Here is a 26,201-nt window from a genome sequence, read left to right as displayed (position 1 = left end):
GCACCTGACACAGCACAAATAAATCTGCTGCTCGAACTCTAGTGGCTGTTAAGTTATGTCTGTGACAGAAAGTGTGATCCACAGCCTGTGTCCAACAGTTCTGAATCATTTCATGTTGAAGCAAACAGGGGTAACATATTTCAGCTTACAGTCCCAGAACAGCAGCTGGAGTGTGATTAACAGCCCAAGCGCTTCACTGCTTATTCCAAAAGCTGCAACAATTCTCAAATTAGGATCCGTGCACACAATTATTCTAATAAAATGAGCCACAATATTACAGTGGGCCTGGGCAGTGTGGCCAAGGAAGTCAGAAAAAGACCTTTCTGCAACCGATTCTCTGCGAAGGATTTCAAGTCAGCTACAGTCATTTCGGCAGAAACTGGTGATGGCTTCTGTGGAGCAACTTTAGCCCAACTGCTTTTTAATGCACAGCTAAGGTAATGCATTTGTACCTGTAATGAGGAGCACAGGACTGAATATGTTCTAAATGTGTAATGCTGTGTCAGGCTGTGTAACATTGAAGCACTCACTGCACTTAATCAAGCTGATGCTTTTTTTTTTTTTTTTTTTTTTTTTATAGAACCAGTGTGAAGGACATGATTTGGACTTCAGAGTCTCTAGACTGTTTTGGAGTGGTTTCTGGCTGGTTTTGTAACATTACCAAGAGTAAAGTGTCTTAAATATGTTTACACAGGCATTAACACTGGAAATCATTTCACACGTGGGTTCAGTAGGAAGATTTTACTGTTTATGAGTAGGGTGCCCTACCCAGCGTTCACACTCTGTTCAATGTTTTGATATTCACTTTTAATATTTGCTTTACTTTTCCCTATATAAAAATTACATTTTATGTCTATAAAATGGAACCAATGGCAGCTTCACAAAAAAAAAAAAAAACTTTTTTTTTTCCCTACCTTGGCTGAGTGTTCCATGGTAATGACCACTTTGGTTCCTGCACTGGAGACCAGGTCCATAGCACCGCCCATCCCCTTCACCATCTTACCCTGAGAAAAACACAGAAAGAGAGGAAGAATCACACATCATTTTCATTTCCATTAAGCGGAGGCACCTTCCTCTTCCTTCTGCAGTGCAATTAAAAGGGAGTTTTGAATCGCCAGATGGCCACATTTTTGTTTTGTTTTGAAAGTGTTTGTTGTCATTTTTGCTTAGTGACAACCAAATAAAATGTACAGAATCATAATAGTTAAATTAATCTTCTAAGAGTGCCACAGTGGTTTTCATAGTATGTAGTTTCAATTAAGTGTCACTGGACAATGTGTGTGTGTGTGTGTGTGTGTTTTATATTTATTTTATATATTATATATATATATATATATATATATATATATATATATATATATATATATATATATATATATGTAGCCGAGAAAGTTTGTGAACCGCTTAGGATTTTCACATATTTCACATATTTCAAACCTAAAATGTTTTTAGATCTTAATCTAAGTCCTAATAATAGATAAAGATAACCTGATTAAACAAATTACACAACAACATGATACTTTTCAACATTTATTTATCCACAAATGATTCAATATCCATGTGTGAAAAGTATGTTAACCTTTAGATTCAGTAACTGGTGGCACCCCCTTGAACAGCAATGACTTCAACTAAGCGTTTCCTGTAACTGTTGGTCACTCACTCACATCGGTTTTGAGGAATTTTACAGAACTGCTTCAACTCGGTGACATTTAAGGGCTTCCTTGCATGGACAGCTCGCTTCAGGTCCTGTCACAACATTTCAATGGGGTTTAGGTCTGGACTCTGACTAGGCCATTCTAAAATGTGGAATTTCTTCTTCTGTAGCCATTCTTTTGTAGATCTGCTTGTATGTTTAGGATCATTGTCTTGCTGCATGACCCACTTTCGGTTCAGCTTCACCTCACAGAATCTTCTGAAACAAAATTCATGGTTGTGTCAATGACGGCAAGTCATGAAGGTCCTGAGGCAGCAAAGCAGCCCCAAACCATCACATTCCCACCACCCTGCTTGAAGGCTGGGATGAGGTTCTTCTGTTTGAACGCAGTGTTTGGTTTTCACCAAACATAACGTTTCTCACTGAGGCCAAAAAGTTCTACCTTTGACTCGTCTGTCCAGAGAACACTGTTCCAGAAATCTTGTGGATCATCTATGTGCTCTTTGGCAAACTTCGGACAGGCAGCAATGTTCTTTTTAGAGAGCAGTGGTTTCCTCCTGGCTATCCTTCCATGAACACCAGTCTCTTTCTGATAGTTGAATCATGAACACTCACATTAGCCAAGGCAAGAGTGGCCTACAGATCCTTTGATGCTACTCTGGGGTTCTTTGTGACTTCCTTGATGATTTTCAGGTTTGTTTTTGGAGTGCTTTTGGTAGGACGATTGCTCCTGGGTAGTGACTGTGGTCTTGAACTTTCTCCATTTGTAGACTATCTGTCTGAGAGTGGATTGGTGGAGCCCCAAATCCTAGAAATGGTTTTGTAACCCTTTCTAGACTGATGAGCATCAATAACTGTTTTTCTGAGGTCCTCAGCGATTTATTTTGATCGTGGCATGATGTGTTTCCACACACCTGCATGGTGAAGACAAAACTCACAAAGTTTCTGATCTTTATATAGGGTGGGGCCTCCCAAACTCACCCCTGAAGACTACCTAATTATTTAAACACCTGATTCTAATTATCCTCTTAATTGAGATGATAAAACCAGGGGTTCACTTACTTTTTCACATACCTGAAATCTTAATTACTCTTTGTTTGTCTAAATCATTTAGTTTCAAAAGACATGGAATTGGTTAATATAAACCCTATTGGGTATTTAAGAAAAAATGGCTTGCAAAAGTATTCAGACCCCTGACCAATTCTCTCATATTACTGAATTACAAATGGTACATTGAAATTTCATTCTGTTCAATATTTTATTTTAAAACACTTAAACTCAAAATCAATTATTGTAAGGTGACATTGGTTTTATGTTGGGAAATATTTTTAAGAAAAATAAAAAACTGAAATATCTTGTTTGCATAAGTATTCAACCCACACACATTAATATTTGGTACAGCCACCTTTCGCTGCAATAACAGCTTTAAGTCTTTTGGGGTAAGTATGTACCAGCTTTGCACACAGTGTCGGAGTGATTTTGGTGAATTTTTCTTGGCAGATTTGCTCCAGGTTGTTCAGGTTGGTTGGCCGACGCTTGTGGACCGTAATTTTCAAATAGTGCCACAGATTCTCAATGGGATTGAGATCAGGACTTTGACTGGGCCACTGTAGGACATTCACCTTTTTGTTCTTGAGCCATTCCAATGTTGCTTTGGCCTTGTGCTTGGGATCATTGTCCTGCTGAAAGGTGAATTTCCTCCCAAGCTTCAGTTTTTTTAGCGGACTGAAGCAGATTCTCTTGCAGTATTTTCCTGTATTTTGCTCCATCCATTCTTCCTTCAACTGTAACAAGATGCCCAGTCCCTGCTGATGAGAAGCATCCCCACAGCATGATGCTGCCACCACCACACTTCACTGTTGGGATGGTATGTCTTGAGGCATGGGCAGTGTTAGGTTTGCGCCACACATAGCGCTTTGAGTTTTGGCCAAAAAGCTCTATCTTGGTCTCATCTGACCACAAAACCTTTTCCCACATTGCAGCTGGGTCACTCTCATGCTTTCTGGCAAACTCCAGACGTGCTTTCAGATGGTACTTTTTGAGTAACGGCTTCTTTCTTGCCACCCTCCCATACAGGCCAGTGTTATGCAGAGCTCTTGATATGGTTGACTGGTGCACCATTACTCCACCCCCAGCCACTGAACTCTGTAGCTCTTTCAAAGTGATTGTTGGCCTCTCTGTGCTTCTCTCACAAGTCTCCTTCTTGTTTGAGCGTTGAGTTCTGAGGGACGGCCTTTTCTTGGCAGTGCCTGGGTGGTGTGATGCAGCTTCCACTTCCTGATTATTGATCCAACTGTGCTTACTGGGATATCCAAACACTTGGATATTATTTTGTACCCTTTTCCTAATCCATGCATTTGTATTACTTTATCTCTAACTTCTGTAGAATGCTCTTTGGTCTTCATTTTCCTTCAGATTCACAGCCTTACCAATGATCCTTCAACAGTGGTGTTTTTATCCAGAAAATGTGACAGCAACTTTAATGGTTCACAGGTGGAGGCCAATGGTAAGGCAATTGTGTCCTTGTTTGGGCAATTTCTTTCATCGGTGCAAACTGGGAGCTTCCACAGCACAGGGGCTGAATACTTAGGCAAGCACGATATTTCAGTTTTTTTATTTTTCTTAAAAATATTTCCCAACATAAAACCAATTTCACCTTACAATAATTGATTCTGAGTTTGAGTGTTTAAAAATAAAATATCAAACAGAACGAAATTTCAATGTACCAATTGTAATTCAGTAATATGAGAGAATTGGTCAGGGGTCTGAATACTTTTGCAAGCCACTGTATAAGAAGAATACAGATAGGAGTATTGCATTTTGACAGAGATGGAGTAATAATAACTAACAATGCTCCCTAACTCGTTTTTTTTTTTTTACCCTTTTTGTTAAGTGCCTTTGAATGGCTCTTCTGAAAGACTTTATGAAAAAGTAAAGCTTCACTTGACAGGGATTGTTCATGATGTAGAAGCCAGAAAAAAAAAAATAATAAAATAACCTGGTGTGCGTGTAGAATTATTATTTTTTTTAATTACTGGGAGATTTTAATCCTTTGTCCGCAACAAACTGTGAGAGGAAAACGATTCCACTGCAGGATCCACAACCCCTGTCTAACCTGTTTCAGAGTGTGCAATGTGCCTGCAGCACTGACAATGTTGAAAACATCTCCTCTATAAACCCATCTCCTGATTGTAAAACACTACAAACGTTCCAAATATATTTAGCAAGCTTGGTTTTTGCAATTTTATCATTCAAAACTAAAGGCTGGAATTGAAAAATGAAGAGCAGTACTTGGAAACTACATTTTTGTTAGCTCTTCTGAGTTACTGAAATGATTTTTTGTTCACAATTTAGTAATTCACAACACCTAATGGTATTATTTTTTTCTTTTGTATCAGGCATTTGTTGGAAAATCTGTTAGAAATTGGGACTACAACTATTTTCCTGCTGCTTACTGCTGAACTTTTAAAAGAATGCCAAAGCAACTAATTCAGCCACTGTATAAGGCACCATAGCTTGGACTGTATGAGGCTGTGGCAGCATGGCAGGGTAAAAGCCTTGCCAGCGCACAGGTGTGTACATGTGGAGAGTATTGGGCGGCAGGCAAAAACACATGAGAATGTGGTTGAATAAATGTTGAAATAATTCATTAAGCCATAGGTGAATATATAGAGTGATCACTGGTGTTAGTGGAGGATTGTTTTGTTGAAGGAATGGTGCGGGATGGCGGGTTTCCTCGGCAACGCGCACCCTGTAACAGAGGCACATACAGCTTCATTGTGGTCCTGTTTATATTCTGTGGAAAACATGGAATGCAACTGTCCTGTGAACTCAAATAATTAAATTGCACCATACTGTATCTTTACTTTTCCAAAATATTTAATTTAAAACTCTTCATTTTTTTATACTGAAATAAAAAACTTTTGCTTTTGAAAAGTCTGATTACAAGTTGTAAAGAATTCTGTTCCACCAAAAATGAGCACATCAATACATAATCTAGGTTTTCGCCTGTGAATTTATACCAGTTTGCACACAAAAAGAAAAACAAACACTTAGATACAAATTGATGCTAAAAGCTTCATTTAATCAATTTCTCACACATTAGCAAAACAATTCAGTCTTCCGTGGAAATAAAAACACAGCTGAAGGTGGTTTCCTAGATGTCTTTCAGTCAATTAACACAACACATTAGGAAGGAGATACACATTAACAGAACTGTACAACCAAAATTACTTTATTACATCTGACATTGCTAACAATGTTCCCCACCCCTTTGTGCACTCATTAAATAAAGAGCTTGACTCTTATGCTTTAGTAATCTAACTAAATGAATTGACATTTTTTGACATGCAGCACCAGTTCTTAACATCCCCCCCCCCACTTTAACAACATATTTAGACTGTTAATACACATACATATATAGGTAATGTCAAGTATTAAAGGCTAACTTTTGAGATGAATAACTGATTTGGTACCACAACTGATTTCTATATGTTTATACACGCAGTCGCTCGTCACAGTTTTAGGTCGCAGGTTGGGTTTGCCAAGTTCAGCTGGTTACAGATGTTTACCTAATTAAACTATGAATGTGTCACTTTGAAAAAAATGTTTACTTTGAAACGTCCATGCCAAGTCTCGCCCAGTTGCTAAGGGATATACATTGGCTATGTAAGATAATAACAATATATTTGTTAACTGGCACAATCCTCTTCATACAAATAAGAAGCATAATTATGAACCACAGTAATACACGCTTCACAGTCGCTTCACCTGTGCTGCTTCATACTCCAACTATCAAGCACCAGAAGCAAAAGAAGGCAGATTTACACAGATCAAAGAGCCTCATTGCACTGTGTTTCCATGACAACAAATGAAATACGTTTAAGACCTAGATTTCAGTCAGCAAAACAAAACAGCACATAGCAAAAATAGCTTATGATTTATTTATTTAATTCATTTTTATATACAGATTCAAAAATCTTTGAGACATTTGAAATATAAATGATGGGCACAATACATTATTGCTAATTAATAAACAGCTTTATAATTATTACATTAAATATTTATGAACAGCCAATATTACCATCCTATTAAAGCAGAAATGAGGGTTTTTGTGACCAAAAACAAAGTATTCCCGATGACAACACAGTGCAACCTTTTCTGCTATTGCCATTTGATACCATAACAAAACTAGAATTTGCACTATTCGTGTATTGATTCATAATCAGTGTACGTGAATACATCCAAATTGAGAGTACAAGCCTCTCCAAACCAACATATGAAATAAAACATTTATACTTTTCAGCAGTGCTCTTTGAAAAACTGAAAACAGGACCTTTGTAGTGTATTTTTCTTTCTTTATCGTCAGAATGCCGAACTCCACGCACACACACACACACACACACACACACACACACACACACACACACACACACACACGACTGTCGAAGGGTTCTCTCCAGCAAATACTGCGAATTGTGTTGAATTTGGGATGTAAATGTATGTCCACTGCTGATTAGATTAAGACTAGAACGCAACTCATTTAATTTGCTTACTGGGACAGATTTAAACGCAGGCCTCCAGAGGAAAATACAAAATAAGCCAGTGAATTAGCTTGCTGTGCCACCTATACCCATTGGGATGCTTTTTTTTTTTTTGCACTTGTAAGTAATGTGCCTAACATGCCTCCTGGGTCTGGGTGACCTAAGAAGAACTGTAATGTTCTATAAATATATAATTTGTGCTGTAAGAAGAACAATGGCATCCAGAACATAACGTGTCAGATTAGGATTGAAAGGGCTACTTTTGTACATTTCATACAGAAATGCTTGTAGCTATTTACCATATTAACTGTTTTTTTTTTTTTTTAATGGGGGTCATACTATTAAATGAAGTTCACCCAGAGTTGTAGCTCTGATTTGCGAGCAACAGTAATTTCCCATTTGCTCACAGCTTGCTCACACACTTTTTGCTCAGTGATTTTACTGGTACAGATCCCTTGGTACATTCTAAACTGTTTAGTGTGCCTGGAAACTGCTCGCTGTGCCAATAAAAAACACAGAACAGGGTTAACTCTTTCACCGCCAGCTGGCCTCCCCATCCAATTGTACATAAACAACATCTGTCACTCATATCAATCCCAAGAAGAGAAAAAGATGCAGAAACATGTTTCACTGACAATATTTAAATTCATTCATATCCATATTTAAGCAATAATGTCAGACTCAGATGTCATTATTTGCTAGATAATTGTCTGCAGCAACAGGAAGGGCACATAACAAAAGACTATTAAGAACTTAATAATCTAGCTTGTAATAACCACTGCAGAGGACAACAATACTATTAAAAAAACAATTTGTGTGTGCATGACGAAATTGTTTTATGTGTTTTTAGATTTTATTTTGTACTGGATTGCAGAGGCTCAGGGGTGTGCAATTCGTATCGCCTGAGCTCGGGACAACAAGTTTTGCTGTTATACTTTGCCCGTAGGACAAGCAGTTTTTCTTTATTTATTTTTCCTGTGTTCGTTCTGTTGCTAGAAAAATACTCCGGGTCTATTTCTATTGAGCCACACAAGTTTCTGAAAAATGAATTGCAGAAGTCTAGTACCTACACACAAACATTTTAAAAAGTGTTTAAATCCCACCCCTATTACCTCTGACTGGCTGGCTGTGGGGAAAGCTGATCTTCTACTGTGACAAAGAAACCCAGAAATGGCTGCCAAGAGAGCTCCTGTCAATGCACAGACTAATCTTTTAAATTTAAGGTATTATTAACGGTTTTTGTAAATTAGCAAATAAGTGCTTTCTTAATGCATGAACCTGGCATTTAAATGCAGCAATCTGGTAATCTTCATGTTCTTTTTAATACTTTTGACAAGCTCTCGTGTTGCGTTCCCACGACCTCTGATTCTAACCCTGATTGCTGTGAGGAGTTTGCCTCGCACTTCAGCAAAAAAAAAAAAAAATATATATAACGGCATCATTTCCATCAACAATGAACACCGATCCGATGCATCTGTCCCGCTATCTCTGATCTTTCAGATTTCTCTTCTACACATACATGTGGGTTAATCAGTAAGGCCAACGATTTCACCTGTGCTACTGACCAGTGTCCCACTAGTACTGTTAAACTTTGCACTGATACTCTGTCCCCTTACATTACTGTCACTTCTCAAAGGCTTTGTCCCTACTGCACTAAAACAAGCCAATGTTAAAGCAATTCTAAAAAGATCTTCGCTGGAACCGGCAGTGGTTGGGAACTTTCATCCTGTATCTAATGTCCCGTTTCAGGCTAAGCTACTTGAGCGAGCTGTTGCTGACCAGTTGTTTTCTCATCTCTCATTAAATAATATAATGGAAACATTTAATTCTGGGTTTAGAATGTCACACAGTACTGGAACTGCAAGGGTTAGGATTGTTAACGACTTCCATTGGGTGATGTTATACAACAACAGAGTCCACTTCCATTCTTATGCAGACAGCACTCAGATTTATTTAAAAATGGACTCCAATTCTGAAGCAGTTTTATCTGCTTATTTGGCAGATGTACAAGCTTGGATATCTAATAATTTTCTGAAATTAAATGCAAGAACAACTGAGCTGTTGGCAATGGGATCTAAAACCCAGCTCTATTCTTTTCATAGGTTTTCTTGCTCTTTTGGTGATTTCAATGTTGGCACCTTTTTGGTTGTCTGCAGTTTAGCTGTCCAGTTAGACTGTAGGCTATCATTTGAAAAACATATTTCTACATTTCTACTGTGGTTAAGACAGGGTTTTGTCACCTAAAGAAAATGTCCAGTTTGTTGTTTTCTGTCTTTCAGGGATGCAAAGATCCTCGTTCATGCCTTTGTAACCTCTTGATTGGTTTACTGCACTGCTCTTTTTGCTGGTCTTCCTGCTCATTCTCTGAATCGTCTTCAGATGGTGCAAAATGCAGCGGCAAGGATCTTGACAGGCACTAGGCAGACAGAACATATCACCCTGGTTCTTATGTGTTTGCATTTGCTTCCTGTTCGTTCTCATGTTGCCTTCAAGATTCTATTGCTGACATACAAGGCTTTGCACAGTCAGGGTCCTAGTTATATTATGGACCTTCTCAGCATTTACATCCATGGAAGACAGCTTAGATCGTCAAACTCTGGACTTCTAAAGTCTTTGGTTCCAAGATATGTTTCTCTTGGTTGGCGTAGTTTTAGCTGCGTTGCCCATTCTCTCTGGCCGGCTGCAGTCAATACTCCACATCAGTGTTGAATTTTAAATCCACTCTTAAGACACATTTGTTCTCGGCAGCTTTTTTTTTTTACAGTGATCCCGTGGACTTGTTCTTAAAAGTTGTTTTTATAATTATTGTTTTTATGATCTTAGAAATAGTTTTTTTTTTTCTGTATTTTACCTGTTTTTTTTTTTAATGCATTTTTTAATCGACTATTTATTATTTGCTTTGTTTTATTATTATTGTTCCTGATTTTGTTTGTTTCATATTCTGCAGCACCCTAAGACCCTGAAGGGTGCTATATCAAATTAAAGTTGTTGTTATTATTGTTATTATTTAAAAAAAGTGAGAAAAAAGGGCAAAAGCTATTTTTATATTTGAATAACTCCCAAGTATTGCTTATTATAGTTGTACTCTTAGTATGTTACTTAAATTTACTAGCAAATGTGTTCCAAACTGCACTGAAAGGAACATTTCCTTAAAGTATGTTATACATTTGTTGAGGTGAGGTCGGGTCATAGGGACCCTTTTGTGTATCTTGAAGATTTTAGTGAACCCGTCAAACTACAAGGCTTGATTCACCCTGTTAATCACTAATTGATTGATTGTGTTCACTGTTAAATAAAACCAAAATCCTACAAGTTATATTCTATTTTTTGTGAGTGTTTTATGTGACGGGGTGGGGGCAAGTAGATTGTTCAGAAGGACAAGTAGACTTTTCTAGCATTTTGTCCCTTGGACAGCAGGTTTTTTTAAAAAACAATTGCACACCCCTGAGGCTCTTGAAATGCATGTTGTTGTTGTTGTAAAGTTTCAAATCCTGTTAGCTTTAGAGGGCATCTACTGTGGGATAAGAACCACTCTACTCTGAACCAGATAGGCTGAGACTAATTAGATTTATAATTACATTTATGTGTGACAGGAACAGAAGCCCTTGCCTGTAAATAGTGTTTTGTTTGGCTATGTGTTTTTCAATAAAGATTTATTATTTTGAGTTTAAGTAATTCCATCCCTGCCAAATCCACATGTGGAATGTGGCATTTTGATTGAATAATTGATCATCAATCAAGTCTTAGAAACATCCTTGGTTTAGCTCAAAGAGTTTGGGAGAGCCTTTAGTGAAGGTCACTACCCAGCTGGGAGGTAAAGAGTGTTTTGTGTATGACTTATGTTTTTGTTTGAACATTTTATTTTGGTCCCTGGACCGTGTTTTATACGTCCATGTTTTGGTTTGTTTTCTGTAAATAAGCATGCACATCAGCTCTTAATTGCAGCTCTCTCTCAGCCTCCCTCATGCCGGTAACCAGCCTTACCAGTGACACAACCCTTTCACAATGTAAAGGTTTTTTGGGGGGATATAAGACAGCAACTACTGGGATGGAATGGTAGCATAACAGGTGTCATTTGGTTTAAAAGTGCAAGGGAATGTTTTAAGTCCACAAAAAGAACAGACAAGAGGGACTCCACCTTCAAAAGCACAGGTCACCCTGTAGGCTGGGGCACATGTGAGACATGTCATACTCTATTCCTTCGAATACACCCTTGAATTCAAATCAAATGAATATGCATTTACAAAGACATAGAATGTCTTAAAAGAGAACAGCTACAAATTGAAATTGCCTGTTCTTTCACCCCTCTCAACTTGTTTTCTAAGTGAGGTGAAAGTATAAAAAATGTAATTATGAAAACAAGCGCGTCAAATATCAACAGCAAAGCTCAACACTTGAACTGTTATAACAAATGTCAAATTGACAAAGCTCATGCCAATTACTATGCTAAACTGAACTAACTAATTTATTTTTGTGAACCTGGCAAAGCTCAAAAAATGTAAATAGAAAAACAATATTAAATATATTTAATTAGAATTGTAAAACTCTTTATCATGCCATTTCTGTTTTGTCTATTTTAAATCAACACTTAATCCTGCTGTGCCAGTGTTATGCTTTTGCAAAGTGTCAATCACAGCAATAGACTGGTCCTGTTTTTACTCACAATAACCAGAGAACTCTAATGGTTCCATCTTCTGTTGTTCTAACATTAATATTGTGTACTGAGTTTTCTCCGCTGCTCAATCTTACTTGCAGTTCTGTTAGGGTGACCACCCATCCCGAATTGGGCAGGACAGTCCCGAAATGCAAACACCAAGTCCCGGTCCCAGGCTGCATGACTGTGGGATGGCATTTGTCCCGGATTCCCTCGACACAGTTCAAACTTACCGCTTAGCTAACGTTCAAACCACTGGGGAGACCGGGATGGATGTCACACTTATTACTCTTTATTATTTTCCTCAATCTGGTGACATGCTGCGAGGTTCTGTTCCTCATTATATTGAAGAATAACCCTTCACGTACAAACTGATGTTTTTTTATTTCAGCGTAACTTTATTCCAAATATGATATTTAGACAGTTGAAAATGCGCCTGTCACCTGTGACAACCTGCCCTATACCGAAATGAAATATTTGTTAACCTTTATGTTCGATGGAATTTACCTAAAATTACAAGATGATCGAGTTCCAGACAATAAAACACACATTTCAGTGTTAGTATCACCTGTCTGCGCCAGTTATGAGCAGTGTGACAACCAAACTCGGTCTCCCCTAGCAACCACACCGGAGTGCAAAGTCCTGCCTCCACAGCGTCATTCACAATGCTTTACACAGCCACAGAATGACTGACACATTGTGTAGCCAATCTAAGAATGTATTGTCCCAGTATCATGTGACTTGTTATCCTCCATGTTCCCCAATGGCTGACACTGCTTTGGCGGTGCAGACAGAAAACAAAATATCATTCATACACAGCAGTATATTATTATTTTAACTTCAAAGCAGACAGTGTTTTTTTAAATGCGAAATGGCCGACTCCATAAGTGGAAGAGACACTGATACCGATAGTGAAACATCAGACTCGGCGAAAGAAGGGCCCTCAGCCTCTGCCTCTTCCACAACGCCACCAAAGAAAAAAAGTAAAGGCCTGTGTAAATTCAGAGAGGAGTGGGTTAGGCCATACACGTGGATTTGGAAAAATCAAAAAAATTCAAATAAAGTTTTTTGTACATTATGTAGAAGAGAGGACATGGAATTGGACACAGAGGTGAAAACAGTATCAAGAAGCATTCGAAGTCAGACGGACACAAAGTGAATGTTGTTTCTGATACCAGACAGACACTGATGACCTAATTTGCTGTGAAATCAAATGATGTAGACCAGATAAAGAAATGTACAGCAGCGGAGAGAACCATGGCTTACCATGCAAACCAACATCACCACTCTTACTGATCTTTAGACTGCACAAACAAGCTAGTCAGCAGTGTGTTTAGCGATTCAGACACAGCAACGAAAATATAATCGTGCGGACGTACAAAAGCTGTGAAAATGTACTTACCCCATACAGTATAGAGCTTATGCTAAACGAATTAAAGAAGCCCTACATGTTTTACAGTGTATTCTGATGCATCAAATAAAGGAAACATTAAGCTCTTCCCCATTGCTCTGAGGTATTTTGCACCAGCAAAGGGTATTCAGACAGATCTATCTGGATTTTTACAGTGACCACAATGAGACAGCAGTTGTGATTCCAGAGAAGCTAAAGCGTGTGCTAGATTCTAATGGGCTTGACTTATCCCTCATGTCTGCCTACTGCGCTGACAATGCCAGCGTGAATTATGGAAAACACCAATCAGTTGCTTAAAAAAGAAAAGTGGGCTCGTAGCTGCCAACTGCCGAGCACACATAACCCACAACTGCTGCTGATAAACCGGAAAATGATGTAGACACAATGATCATTAAGATCTTCCAACCACTTTTCAGTTTCAGCGAAGAGGGCAGAGAACTTAAGGGAGACTTTTGAATTTGTTGAGATAGAGTGGGTTGAGAAGACATGTACCAACTCGATGGCTTTCCCTTGCACCAGTTGTAGACGAGATGTTGAAGTCCTGGCCAGCGATCAAATCATATTTCCAGGCACTGGGAAAGGACGAGTGCCCCAACACTATCTGGAAGTTCATAGCAGATGAAACTGGTGAGCAAGCTACTTCTACATCCATTCCAGAGCTACATGCTGTTTCAGCAGAATGTGTTGCAAATTTTCAAAGAAACAGTTCTTAAACATGAAAAACAGAATCTTTTTGTCAGTATGCTCACTGACAAAAAGTGGAAGAATATGTTTGACAAGGCAGCCCCTGCTGCTGAGCAGAATTTGAAACATCTTTTGAAAATTGTTTCATTTGTACCCTTGGAATCTACGAGATCTGATAGGAAGTACACATTTAAATCGAAATGAACATTTTATTCTTTTTTTATTTTATTCTTATTTTCACATTTTCTGGAAAACTGTACCTTAAACCCAAAAAAGCCCACGAACTTTTGAAAAACCAATGAACTTCAGAAAAAAAAAAGAATGACAGCTTGGTAAATTGACATTTATTTTTTAATCACCTTAATTAAATATAAAATGTGTACATATACAATACCCTCCTCCCCCCTCCCTTCTATTTTTTTTAAATGCCAGGTGTCTTGAGCAATAAAGTGACAAAGAAATATGACAATAAAAAATAAAACAAAAACTCTGCATAATAAACCCCATTAAAAGGTAAGGAAGGGGTAAAAATGCAGAGGTGCAATTGGCACCCTAACTTCACATTCGATTATCATATAGACATTTATCAACGACAACCGATGCATTGATGTATTATTTTTCAAAATAAACGTTAATTATTTTTTAACAGAAGATCTAATAACTGAAAACATGTTGTGCAAAATAGTTAAACAAAAAGGCACGACTTGCACTCAAATTAGAACACTTCCGATTTAAAAAAAAATATATATATATACAAAATGACTTATGTTTAACAACTGAAAAGAATATGTGTGTGTCCACATCAGATTAACATTGTAATAACAATACAAAAAATACTATAATTTAAGAGAAGTAATTTCTGAACTATGGTTGTTCAAGATTGTTTACATTTTTTGTCCAAAACACAAAGCATTTGAATTAATCTCACAAACCCTGACTAATGTAACAATGGGTCAACTGCAACGAACTTGCAGAGTTAGTACAGAGCTGCATACCAGCTAGTACAATACTATCTTGGGATCATCCCCAGCTGGGTACTAACTTAATACCAATGGCATCGAAAAAAAGAAGCAGAAAAAAGTTGGGGACTAGCTGATCTCCAGCTTTAGTACGGTACTATAATCTGAGTGATTGGTACAAATTATATTTTAAAAGTGTGGTTTCTCATAAAGGTTTTTTTTTTTTTTTTTTTTTCGATGAAACCTAAACATCTTAATTATTATAATTTTTTTTATTTATTCATGCTTAAGTTTTAAACTTGAAAGGGTATATTTACGCACAACAAATACTAAATTTTTTCGCTGTGAAAGCAATTTGATCAGTGTGAGGGTATTGTTTTCCGTATTGTTACAATGTCAGAAAACTCATTTTAACGCTACACGAATATACTGTAATGCCAGGGCTACACAACCCTGGTCCTGGAGGGCCGCTGTCCCTCCTGGTTTTTGTTTTAACTATACAATAAATTGATTAATTGGACAAATTAAGCTTCTAATAAGCACTCACTTGCCCCAGTTAAGTAATTTAAGGTACAGTTGGAACAAAAACTAGGAGGGACAGTGGTCCTCCAGGACCAGGGTTGAGTAGCCCAGCTCTAGAGGGCAACAGCAGTTATTTTGGGGTTTGTTGCGATTGAGACCTTTTTTAGTACGCACCTGGGAACTGTCTTGAGCTGCCAAGTTCGTTGCAATTGTTATTTAACTTGCATACCAGTTTAGTACAGATCATCCCCAGTTAGTACACTGCTTTCAGTTTGTTGCAATTGACCCTATAGTACTAAATTCATATTATTTTTCTATAATATTGCCATATAATACAAACACAACATGCTTTGAAACAAAAGGTAATTGGTAGATTTAATAGATAAAAACAAAACCGTGTTGCCTTAATTAAAAACATTTTTTTTAAAAAGTGAATACTTGGCCTACTTCTTATTTGTCTTATCAAACGTGTAATGTAGGCTTGAAGTGTGTATCCTAGCAACGCACTAATCTACCGTACTGGCAATAGAAGCAGCGCACTCACACTCAAGGTTTTAATACAAACAGGCAACAGGAGACTTAAAACTGTGTACTAATTAGATGCAACGATTCACCAAAATGTAACTGAAGCTCGGAAAATTTAAGGACAGATGATCAATAATCAAAACATTGATTCATTGTTGCGCCCCTAGTAAAAATAAATGTAAACATGTCCTAAATGTCATTAAACTTAAAGGTTACAAAGAACATCCAAGCAATTTTCTATCTTTTTTTGTTTTTTGATTCACTTTCAAGTAACAGTTAGCTATTTTACGACCAGGATGTATTTAACTTCAACACTCTATTGTACTGTACTTGCTTCCAACTGCATAGTCTAACACTGTAAAAATACATCCTGAGACCATTAACAAGTAAAACTACACCAACATTAACAATTATCTCGCATCAACAAACCCCATGATGTCTGACACTTTGTACTGTAAAACAATGACTTTTAAAACAACTCATAGTTCATACTTACACAGCTGCTTCACTGCTAGTAACAATACACAGTATCTAAAGTCCCTTAAAATATGTATTGCTATTATATGTTTAAGAAAATCTCTCATGGTAATTCCAGTTGCAACACCAGTTACTACCTTTGCTGTATCAACAGAAATGCACAAGCACGATATGGTAAAATAGCCAACACAGAATTGATTGAAATAAACAATTTAGCACTTTGTGCCTCATTATGCAGCCATTCTGAGGACACTACTGTACTTGTCCATATCAAACTCAGCAGGGTGTGTTATCCTTGATTTCCTGTACTGTATATAGGAATTGGTTAACCTCACTTTTATTGAAAAAGAGACCTTATGAAATATTTATGAAGCGGAGGCTTACATTCAATTACTTGTAGCGGTCTCCTTTTCCAAACACAACATGTTTTGAAATGCACTACAATAAATATGTTGACTTGTGCAGTTTGTACAATACTGTATTGTGAAATACTGCCTGTAAAATAATGCATTTGAACTCTCAGAGAGAATAGTCCTCTAAAATCCCCTTTCCTCTCCGTTCTGTTTCCAGTCCACCCCTATTCTCTTAGTCTCATCACTGGGCTACCACTATGCATGTATTCAGTCCTTTTTCAACGTTATCTTTTAACTCATAAATGCTTTGAAGCTGAATTACTGTCTTCTTTCATGTAGCCTTTTGAATACAATATTTTTAGCTCATAAATTTTAACATATTACTGCATATATACATTAGAGGAATATGATGTAGAAATTAATAATACTGTTGGTCAATTTTGACAGGTTACTACCACTGGTATTTTCATTTAAATAAAAAGTGATCAACTATAATTATTATAGAATACAAATAAGTGCTATTAAAATATCTTTCTTTTAAGCATTAAACTTTAGGCTGCAGTTGATTTAGATTTGATTACAAATAATGTCTCCACAGATAAAAACCGTGATCATAAAACTGAGACGAATGCTTTGATAAGCTCAAAACACATATACTCTACTGCTAGTTGAAGCTTTATTAAATAGCGCCCTAGAACATTACTTGAATCCAGCACAAAATGGAAACATAGCAAAGGCTCTCTTAAAGCTAAGACAAAAAGAAGGAAGTGGGTGACATGTGTCGCTTGAATTACAGAACATTTTACAATGGAAAGGGAATAGAAAGGCCTTGAAGAATGGCTTAGAAGATGTCATCATGTCTATGGGCTGCTCAGCCTCAAATAAGGCAATTACAGAATTATTGTAATTACACTGCCAGTGCTGACAGCCGGATTCGATTTTACTCAGAATGGCTGCTTGAAGGAACATGATTGTGCATTACCAGGAAGAGTTTACAGAAGCCACTAGGGTTCCAATGGGTTACATACACCTACAGAGATGTTGTACTTGTTTGCTTCGCTCCAGATATCAAGCAATCCTATTTATTACCTTATTTACAGCACCCCTTCTTGTCTAGTACTGTAAGAAACAATGTACTAGCACTGTAAACCTTGTTTTTACACCCAAGTTGACCTGGCTAAGTAAGATTTTCAGTGGAATTCAAATAAGTGGTCCACGATTTGAGGATTAAAAAAAAAAAAAAGGACAACCTGGAAAGTTATGTTGATTTAACCCAGAGCTGGATTTTTTTTTAGCATTTTGCAGTACCATCTTGGTTGCGTAAACCATTTATTTTTAACATAAAGCCTCCACTGAGCTGCTGGGGACTCCCCTTGAGAGGAGGTCTGCCGCCCAGTTTGTCATCCCCGGGCAGATGCACAGCCCACGGTGAGAGGAGGTTCTCGTGAGCCCACAGCAAAGCCTGCGGGCTGCACAATGAAGACTGGGCAATCGCAGGCTGTCCTAGTGGTTGATGTAGGCCACTGCTGTTGTGTGATCTGTGCGTATAAGCACATGTCTCCCTTGAACCTTGTGTAAAAAATTCTGCAAGGCCAGATAATCTGCATGCAGCTCTACAACACTGATGTGAAGACCCCTCCATGGAAGGTTCATCAGCATGACAACCGTCTGGACTGAGCTTAGTAGGGTACTTCTCTGGGGTCTTCAAGTGGGCACCTTCCATCCTTAGTATTTCATCGACTAGCCCACAGCACCTTAAGAGGCTTGACAGTGATTCTGGTGGCCCAGTATCACCCCCTCCGTCCCCCACTCAGCTAAGACCGGCTTACTTACCTTATTTTACATCAACTTTTTTTTTTTTTTCTACTGTGCTTGAGGTCCCCAACTAGAATCTTTTCGTCTCAACCAGAGCCAGTTGCTGTTCCTCTCTGCTGCTTCAGATAAGTTCTTCACTATGCGTTGCAACTTTTGACCACTGAATCCGATGTCTCTGAGAAACCGGGTTGTGGAGTGTGTCACAAATCCTCAAGAATTCATCTCCACTGGGTAAACCTGGACTCTCCATCCTCGCTGTTCCGCTTCAGCAGCTAGTTGAGTGTACCGAAGTTTCTTCCTTTCATACGCCTCATCCACCCATGGCAATATTAACTCTACCAGGTGAACAAGGCATGCTGATCCAAACCACAAGACAATATCAGGTCGAAGGTTAGTGGTGGCAGTATCAGGTGGGCAAATAAGATGCTGTCCAACATCTGCCGGAATTTTCCAGTCTCTAGAAGCTTCTAGTTGTCCTAGATGAGTTTTGGTTTTAATACCTTTAAATATATTTAAAACTAATATGTTGTTTGCTTTATATAATTATATATTTTATTTTAATGCCGTATGTCAGTTTTTCATGACATATTTTGCTTGTGGCACATATGTTTCCATTTTCTTTAAATGAAGTATCAGTAAGATTCCTGAAGCTTCCCAAACTCATTTGAAGGTACTTTGCAGTTAAATCTATTAGTTTTACAAGGCCCTGTGAGTTGGTATGACGGACCTCGTCACTGCCAACAGGTCAATTGAGTGTAGAGAACGGTATTCTTCAGACCCGGGGTTTTGGAAGGTCTTTGAAATTCTCTATTAAAATATCATTATGAAAGTAACAATTTAGATCAAAGTTTACTTCCACCTTCATGTTTTTTTGTTAATACCACCATTTTGTAAGTATTAGTTTTAAATGAAACGCAGCATGCTTAGCAATAGAATGCATTTGCACTGCAGTATGTCACAACGAGAAAATCTTGTCACTTACATAAACACAACTCATGGAAATTTTGCCACATGACTGATTTTAAAGCCTTTTTAACAACTAATACCCAATAGCCTCATTACAAAAAAACTTGTCAATAAAAGTTTGAAAACTGACAACCGTCACAAACTCCCTTCTGGGAAGCAATACAAAGACACTGGTAAAGAAATCAATCTCTGCCACACACATCCTGCCAGTCAATAAAACAATCCCTGCTTCTTTGAAGATGCTGTCTGATTCTGGCAGCAATAAGTACCCACCACCTACTTTAGCAGCTGTGCAGGGATCCTTCATCAGAAAGCTAGACACGTGTAACCTTGAAATTGCAAGAAGACTTTTGTATGACTATTCCCTTTGGAACAAAACATGTATCAGTTTACTGTATTGCAATACAAGGCATTCAAATTACAGCTAACTAATAACATTGCAATAACAGATCTGATTAAAGTGTAGTAGACTTACAGGAATCATCCAGTTAGCCAGATCTCCATTCTTGGAAACTTGCATCGCTCCCAGCATCGTCAAGTTGATGTGACCCCTGTTGTTGGAAACAAAAACATTCAAAAATTAATTTACTTTTAAATACATTGATTTGATCTGGTCAGTGACTGGGATCCTAAAGCTGGACTGGGCTAGGGTTAATGTATCCCTCAGGATGGATGAATAGCATAACTCAGCATTAACAGACAATCTAGGGTAAAGGTAAATCCTATCTGATTGTAAACAAAACACACACATATAAATGATGTCCAGAGGTAGCCACACCATCCCCACTGCTCCCGTCTGTGTGGAGACCACAAGCCACAAATACATTAACCCAAGTGACACAGGGAAGGTGAGAAACAAGGGCTTTTTATAATAATAATTAAAAAAAAATAAAATAAAATCTCAAATATGTCAGACAGTTTCAAGTTAGACCTGCAGAGTAGACACAAAGGGAAGTGTTGTCAAAGCTGAAATATGTATTGGAATGGAATTCACTTGTGCTTGGCCAGAACTTTTTTTTTCATTTTCATTTTCTGATTTAATGTGTAGTGCACATGTACAGCATGCCTGTATCTCTTATGTGTGGCTACATGTGGTAATACACACACACACACAAATATGCCACAAAGCTAGAGTGCTGCTCCACAGAACCTGATTGGGGAATTATTATAATACCGCCCATCAAATGAAATATGCTCTTGGCCAGTGGTTTTCAAACTGGGATCCTACTGGAAACTACTATTTTGTAAAAACATACATTTAAAAAGTCAGACAGGCCTTGTGATACACACAGACAGTATACAGTGCATGAAACATTTACATTAGTTTTTCTTTTTTGTTTTTAATTAGTTTTAAAATTGTTTATAAAAACTGGTACCTCAAACAAAAAAGTCTAAGAATCTCTGCTTGAATAGTTTTAATTAATTTTTGTATATAGGCTCGCGCAGGTCTCCCAAGAGGCAGGTTTCATTCGGACTGTTCCACTTGCAGAGGCTGCAGGCGCTTGATGTGAAATGTATTCCCATCTGCTAGCACTCGTGCCAGCGAAATAAACTAAACAAATAACCAGCTCTTCACATCTTCCAGAGGACCAGGCAGGAAACTGTTTTCAGTCCTAGATAAAGAGCTTAATAAAATAATGGATTTAGTATCCCCACTCCTACCATACCTGATAAAATATTAGTTCAGACTCACACACACAGACAAACAAGAGAAACTAAAAATGACAGACAGAGACATTCCTGCTAAGAAACAGAGAGACAGATATGCCAGAACAATCAATTTTTATCAGGATTTTCTGAGAGACAATCTTGGTACAGAGTGAAGCAGGTCAACAAGGGCATTAATGCTGCTGCCAATGATCTTTCTAGAGCTAGCCCTGGGGAGGGGAGTCGACCAGTACAACAAGGTCACCAGAGTTGAATGTCACCTGCATATTAGATGAACAGCCTTTCAGCTCTACAAGTAAAGCTGCACACCAACCCAAACAAGTAACTGAGAGGTTTGCTTAAAATCATTAGTTGCATTGATACCAAGAAAAGTAATTTTTCCTTTATGAGAATACAGCTTGTAAAGAACTGCTTTTTAGTTGACATACTACACTATACTACAGAACGTGATTGGAAACCAAAGGGTCGACTATATGGGTCCGCTGCTATCAACAGATCCAAAGGTTTACGTATTATAAGCAGTCTGTGGTCTTTTAAACTGTAAAGCAACCCATCACAACAATGAAGGTTGCTTTTTTTTTTTTTTAAATACAAGAATATTTCTTTTTGATTATGTTTTAATGATAGATGTTTTTAATGACTAAGTTGTTAATTCTGAAAATGTTGTCATAGTGTACGTGGTAGAGGTTATGACAATCCAAACAAACCCACTCTCTGTAAATAGGATTTCAACTGACCATCAACCAGTCACATAAGTCCTACAGTTACTGGGTATCCTTAACACAGTCATTGGCTGCATTGCAAAAACTGAAAGCATCACTCCACCTTGACCCCTCTGCCTGTTTAAGTTACAGAGTATGCTGACCGGGTCTATGGTCTTTGAGAAGACCCATATTGACAATACTAATGTGATTCAATGTTGGACTGCCTTACTAGGAAAAAGGCAGGGTTTCACTTACTATTTTAAAATGAGGATTCACACCTTTAAATAATAATACAGTAAACTGCAGAAATCTGACTGTTCATTTAGCCTTGAGAGTTTTACAAGGCTACCACGGCCATTATCTGAGACTAAGTGCTCATTATCGCTTTAACAGGAAATAAAATCAAGGTACTATTAAGTCTAATGGTATTTTCATTCCTCTCCATGTTAAATCAATTCTATTTCTACAGATTAATTAGGGACTATGCAGCATCCAACTCCCACAACATCAAACAAGCACTCGTCTGCGGTTACCAGGAATCAACACGCAACAGATGGATGTTGAGGACTTACATGACTCAATGTAATAATTAACAGATTTATTTATTACCATGTGTAGATTACTGAAGTTATTTCAAAGCAGTGTTTAAACAGTTAAGTACACCATTGAACACTGACTCACCATTGCAGTTTAATTACTGGGTAATAGGTTACATTAAAATATATAATATATCCTTTGCATAACACACATGAAAATTGTAGCTAACAAACGTATTCCATAAATCTTACCAGTTTTTTCACTTTGCATTAGCTACAATTTTGAAAGAAACACGCGTTACTATATAGCTACGATACTATATAGGTGAAATAACCAAGAAAGTGCAAAAATCTGATTCCTTCAACCTAGTGTACTACCATGTATCGCCATTTAAAATAAGAATTCATATTTGTTATAACGTGTTTATTTCATCCTAGAATGAACAGAAGAGCAACATGAATATTTCATTTGCTAGTCACTTTAAAAGGCAACTAGCTTACTTGCCGTTTTCACGTTTTCTTTCGGTTTCTCACACAATTTATGAGAGGTTCTGAGTTTCTATGCTCCCAATACTTTGTTTTGTTTAGCTGACTTTCAGCTTAATTCAGTGGCATACACAGAGGCATGTGACGGTTCAGCTCTGTTGGTTTCATGTGCTTGATATAAGTTTAGAATTGAAAGGTCACAGTCTCACTAGACTTTGGGAATGAGCAAATCAAAGACTTAGGTTTCCGCAGCACCACTGAATTTAGCTGAAAGCCAGACAGGGACACCTATATGGGAATAAAATGCAATATTACTGCTAAAGAACAACTGAATTGTTTTTAGAACATAAAACACACCCACAGATACAGTCAAATGGATGCAGAATAAAGAAAATTGATAGGTGATAAATTGTAAATGATAAATGTAAAAAAAAAAAAAAAATCTGAAATGTTTATAAACCATATGATTTCCACTATTTTAAACATTTTTCTCTGCACAGACCAGTACAATTAAATGCAAAAAAAATTTCTGGGCCAAACCTGATAACATGCAATGAACACCAAAGTAATGAGTCAATCTGTTTACTTGTTTATTTAAACAGAAGTCTGGACATTAGAACATCTTGGGAGGTGACACCTCATTTTCAAGAGTGACAGGCAATTCCACAGCAATGTGTATTACTGAGCTGACATTTACATATAGCTGATGTCTGAATACTTCAGTTTGTTAAAGGGGTAATGACCACGGCTTTCAAAAATATTCCCAGACTTCTTTTTAGCATTAAATAGCCCTTCCTTTTCAATGGCTAGGTTTACATGCACATGAAAATCAACTCTAATGTCTTGACTCTGTCGTTGTCATGCGAATCTGTGACATTGTCACGCAAAACAGCAAAATAACGTCTTTTGGTCAGCGTGACTTTATGGGCAGGGTCAATCGCTTTTTCACGATAAAAATAGCTGTAAAAACCCATGTAAACCTGAGCAGGAATCATGCTTGTGGCTCACAAGGTTTCAGCAGTCAAGATCCCATTCTTCTGACTTAATATCATGTAATCTCCAGCAGAAAGGCTGTACAAACTATGGGATACAACTCAAAAGTTTTACTCAAGCACATCATATCAAACATCTGCGCAGCCAAAACGCTGTATTTAAATGAACAATTAAACATAAAAGGGTTTATTTTCTAACTTACCATATATAAAACACTACTTCAAAAAAGAAAAAAAACTATAATAAAATAAACACTTCAAAAGAAACTAGTGTGTAAACAGGTATATGAAACATACAAAACTATAAAAAAACAAAAGTAGTTTTTAATCTAAAACAAAAGTAACATTATGATTATGGTATCACTCGCAGCACAGAATCCAGGTTGAGCTGCTGCAGCCTGCAGCTTTGCAGTTTTGTGATCGAAATGTTTCTGCTGAAGCGCTGTGGCTAGCTTCAAGATGAAATCTCTCCTACCTTGTACAGAACAAAGGAATTGATGGCTGCCAGGTCCAGTAGAGACAACAGGCTTGTATAAAAATTGAATATTGTAGGTTATATTCAAAATCAAAACAAGTATTGTAAAAGGCTGTTCTAGTGTTAATAAAATGTAACTTTTAGATGTTCCACAAACACGCACACGCAAATATACAGGCACCTCCAAAATTATTGGCACCCTTGATAAAGATAAGCAAAAATGGCTGTATAAAATAAACACAGGTAATGAGCTATATTGTAATTTTCCAACAGGTGGAATATATTGTACTTTATTAATGATTCAAGGGAATCAACCAAAATTACACATTTCTCAAATTATAAATTTATTTCCAAAAAAATTAAGTGTCACAATTATTGGCACCCTTGTTTTCAGTACTTTGTGCACCCTCCCCTTGCAAGGCTAACAGCACTGAGTCTTTTTCTATATTTTTTTATGAGATTGGAGTACACGTGGGAAGGGATCTTAGGACCAGTGGAAGCAATAACCAAAACATCAGTAGGTATGAGGTTCTTTTCTGCATACACATCCTTCTTTTGACGCCAAACCCACCGCTGGTGTGTGTGGTCACAGAGCTCTATTTTCGTCTCATCTGACCATAGCACCCGGTTCCAATCCAAATGCCAATGCCATTTAGCAAACTCCAGGCGCTTACAATAAAGGTTGCGTCTAATTGTAGATTTGGAGACTTGGTGACTCCAAGATGCAACCAAGTTCTGCAATTCTGCAACTGTGGCCCTTGGATTTTTCTTTCTCCCGAACTATCTTCCTCACTGTGTGTGGGGGCAAGATGCACTTGCGTCCTCTACCAGGCAGATTTACCACTGATCCACTGGTTTTGAACTTCTTAATTATTGCCCTAATAGTGGTAAGTGGTATATTTAGGTTTTTAGCTATTTTTTGGTACCCACTGCCTGATTTATGAAGGTCAACAACCATTTGTCTCTTTTCATTGGTGAGTTCTTTGCCTTTCCCCATGGTGATGGATGACAAATGGATTTTACATGAGTGTTACCTCATTTTTATACCCCAGTGAAACAGGAAGCCATGGAAGGCCACAATACAGTTCCTTAAGATGTACTGTAAGATGAGATGTACTTAAAAAAGTAGAATGTTAATGCAGATTTCATCTTTTTGAGAAAAAAATAAATATTACTTGTTAAAAATAAACATTTTCTCTGAGCAATTGTATTAGTATAAAATAATATAGTTTTCCCATATCGTTGAGCTTAAAATATAGCTCATTACCTGTGTTGTTTATTTTATATAGCCTTTTTTGCTCATCTTTATCAAGGGTGCCAATAATTGTGGAGGTCCCTGTAAATTCTAAGTAGTAAAACTTGTAGAAATTATTTTTTATATACTTGTGTGTGTGTGTGTGTGTGTGTGTGTGTTGGGAAAGTAACCAGACAAACAAGTAGCTAATGCGCGGCGTAATTCAGAATGTGTGTGACAACATGTGAATTCATGTATCTTGTTAAATGTTTTAATCTTCATGGCAACACATGCAAGTTCTCCTCACGATATTAAAAGTCGTTCTTTCCCTAATTAGTATGCAGACAGGGACATTTAAATATCCCCTCCCCTAAATCACAATGACTGCAGTAATTTGCACTGTCATGGCCCGATTGTCATCCCAAAATCATAACTACATGGAAACGCAATTCCTGAGAAGTACGACCACAACATCATGAGGAAAACTGTCATGACTTGTCCATGTAAACACCGTAAATGTTGCTTAATTTTTCACCAGGCAAT

The 26,201-nt window shown here is 37.5% G+C and overlaps 1 protein-coding gene across 2 annotated transcripts in view; it reads right to left on the bottom strand.

The window, feature by feature from the left end:
• The window catches only part of LOC121300489 (succinyl-CoA:3-ketoacid coenzyme A transferase 1, mitochondrial-like), an 86,413-nt gene that overhangs the window by 14,766 nt on the left and 45,446 nt on the right, over positions 1-26,201 (bottom strand). For both annotated transcript variants that reach the window (XM_041229061.1, XM_041229068.1), the window contains exons 13-14: positions 20,039-20,114; positions 915-1,004 (exon numbers count right to left, since the gene is read on the bottom strand). In XM_041229061.1, the coding sequence (XP_041084995.1) occupies positions 915-1,004; positions 20,039-20,114 (166 nt within the window). The remainder of the gene's footprint in view (positions 1-914; positions 1,005-20,038; positions 20,115-26,201) is intronic.

Source organism: Polyodon spathula, chromosome 2 (assembly GCF_017654505.1).
Source record: "Polyodon spathula isolate WHYD16114869_AA chromosome 2, ASM1765450v1, whole genome shotgun sequence".
In the NCBI taxonomy this organism is placed as follows: Eukaryota; Metazoa; Chordata; class Actinopteri; order Acipenseriformes; family Polyodontidae; genus Polyodon; species Polyodon spathula.
Note: the sequence above shows the minus strand (reverse complement) of the source record. Positions and strands in the feature narration are given on the sequence as shown.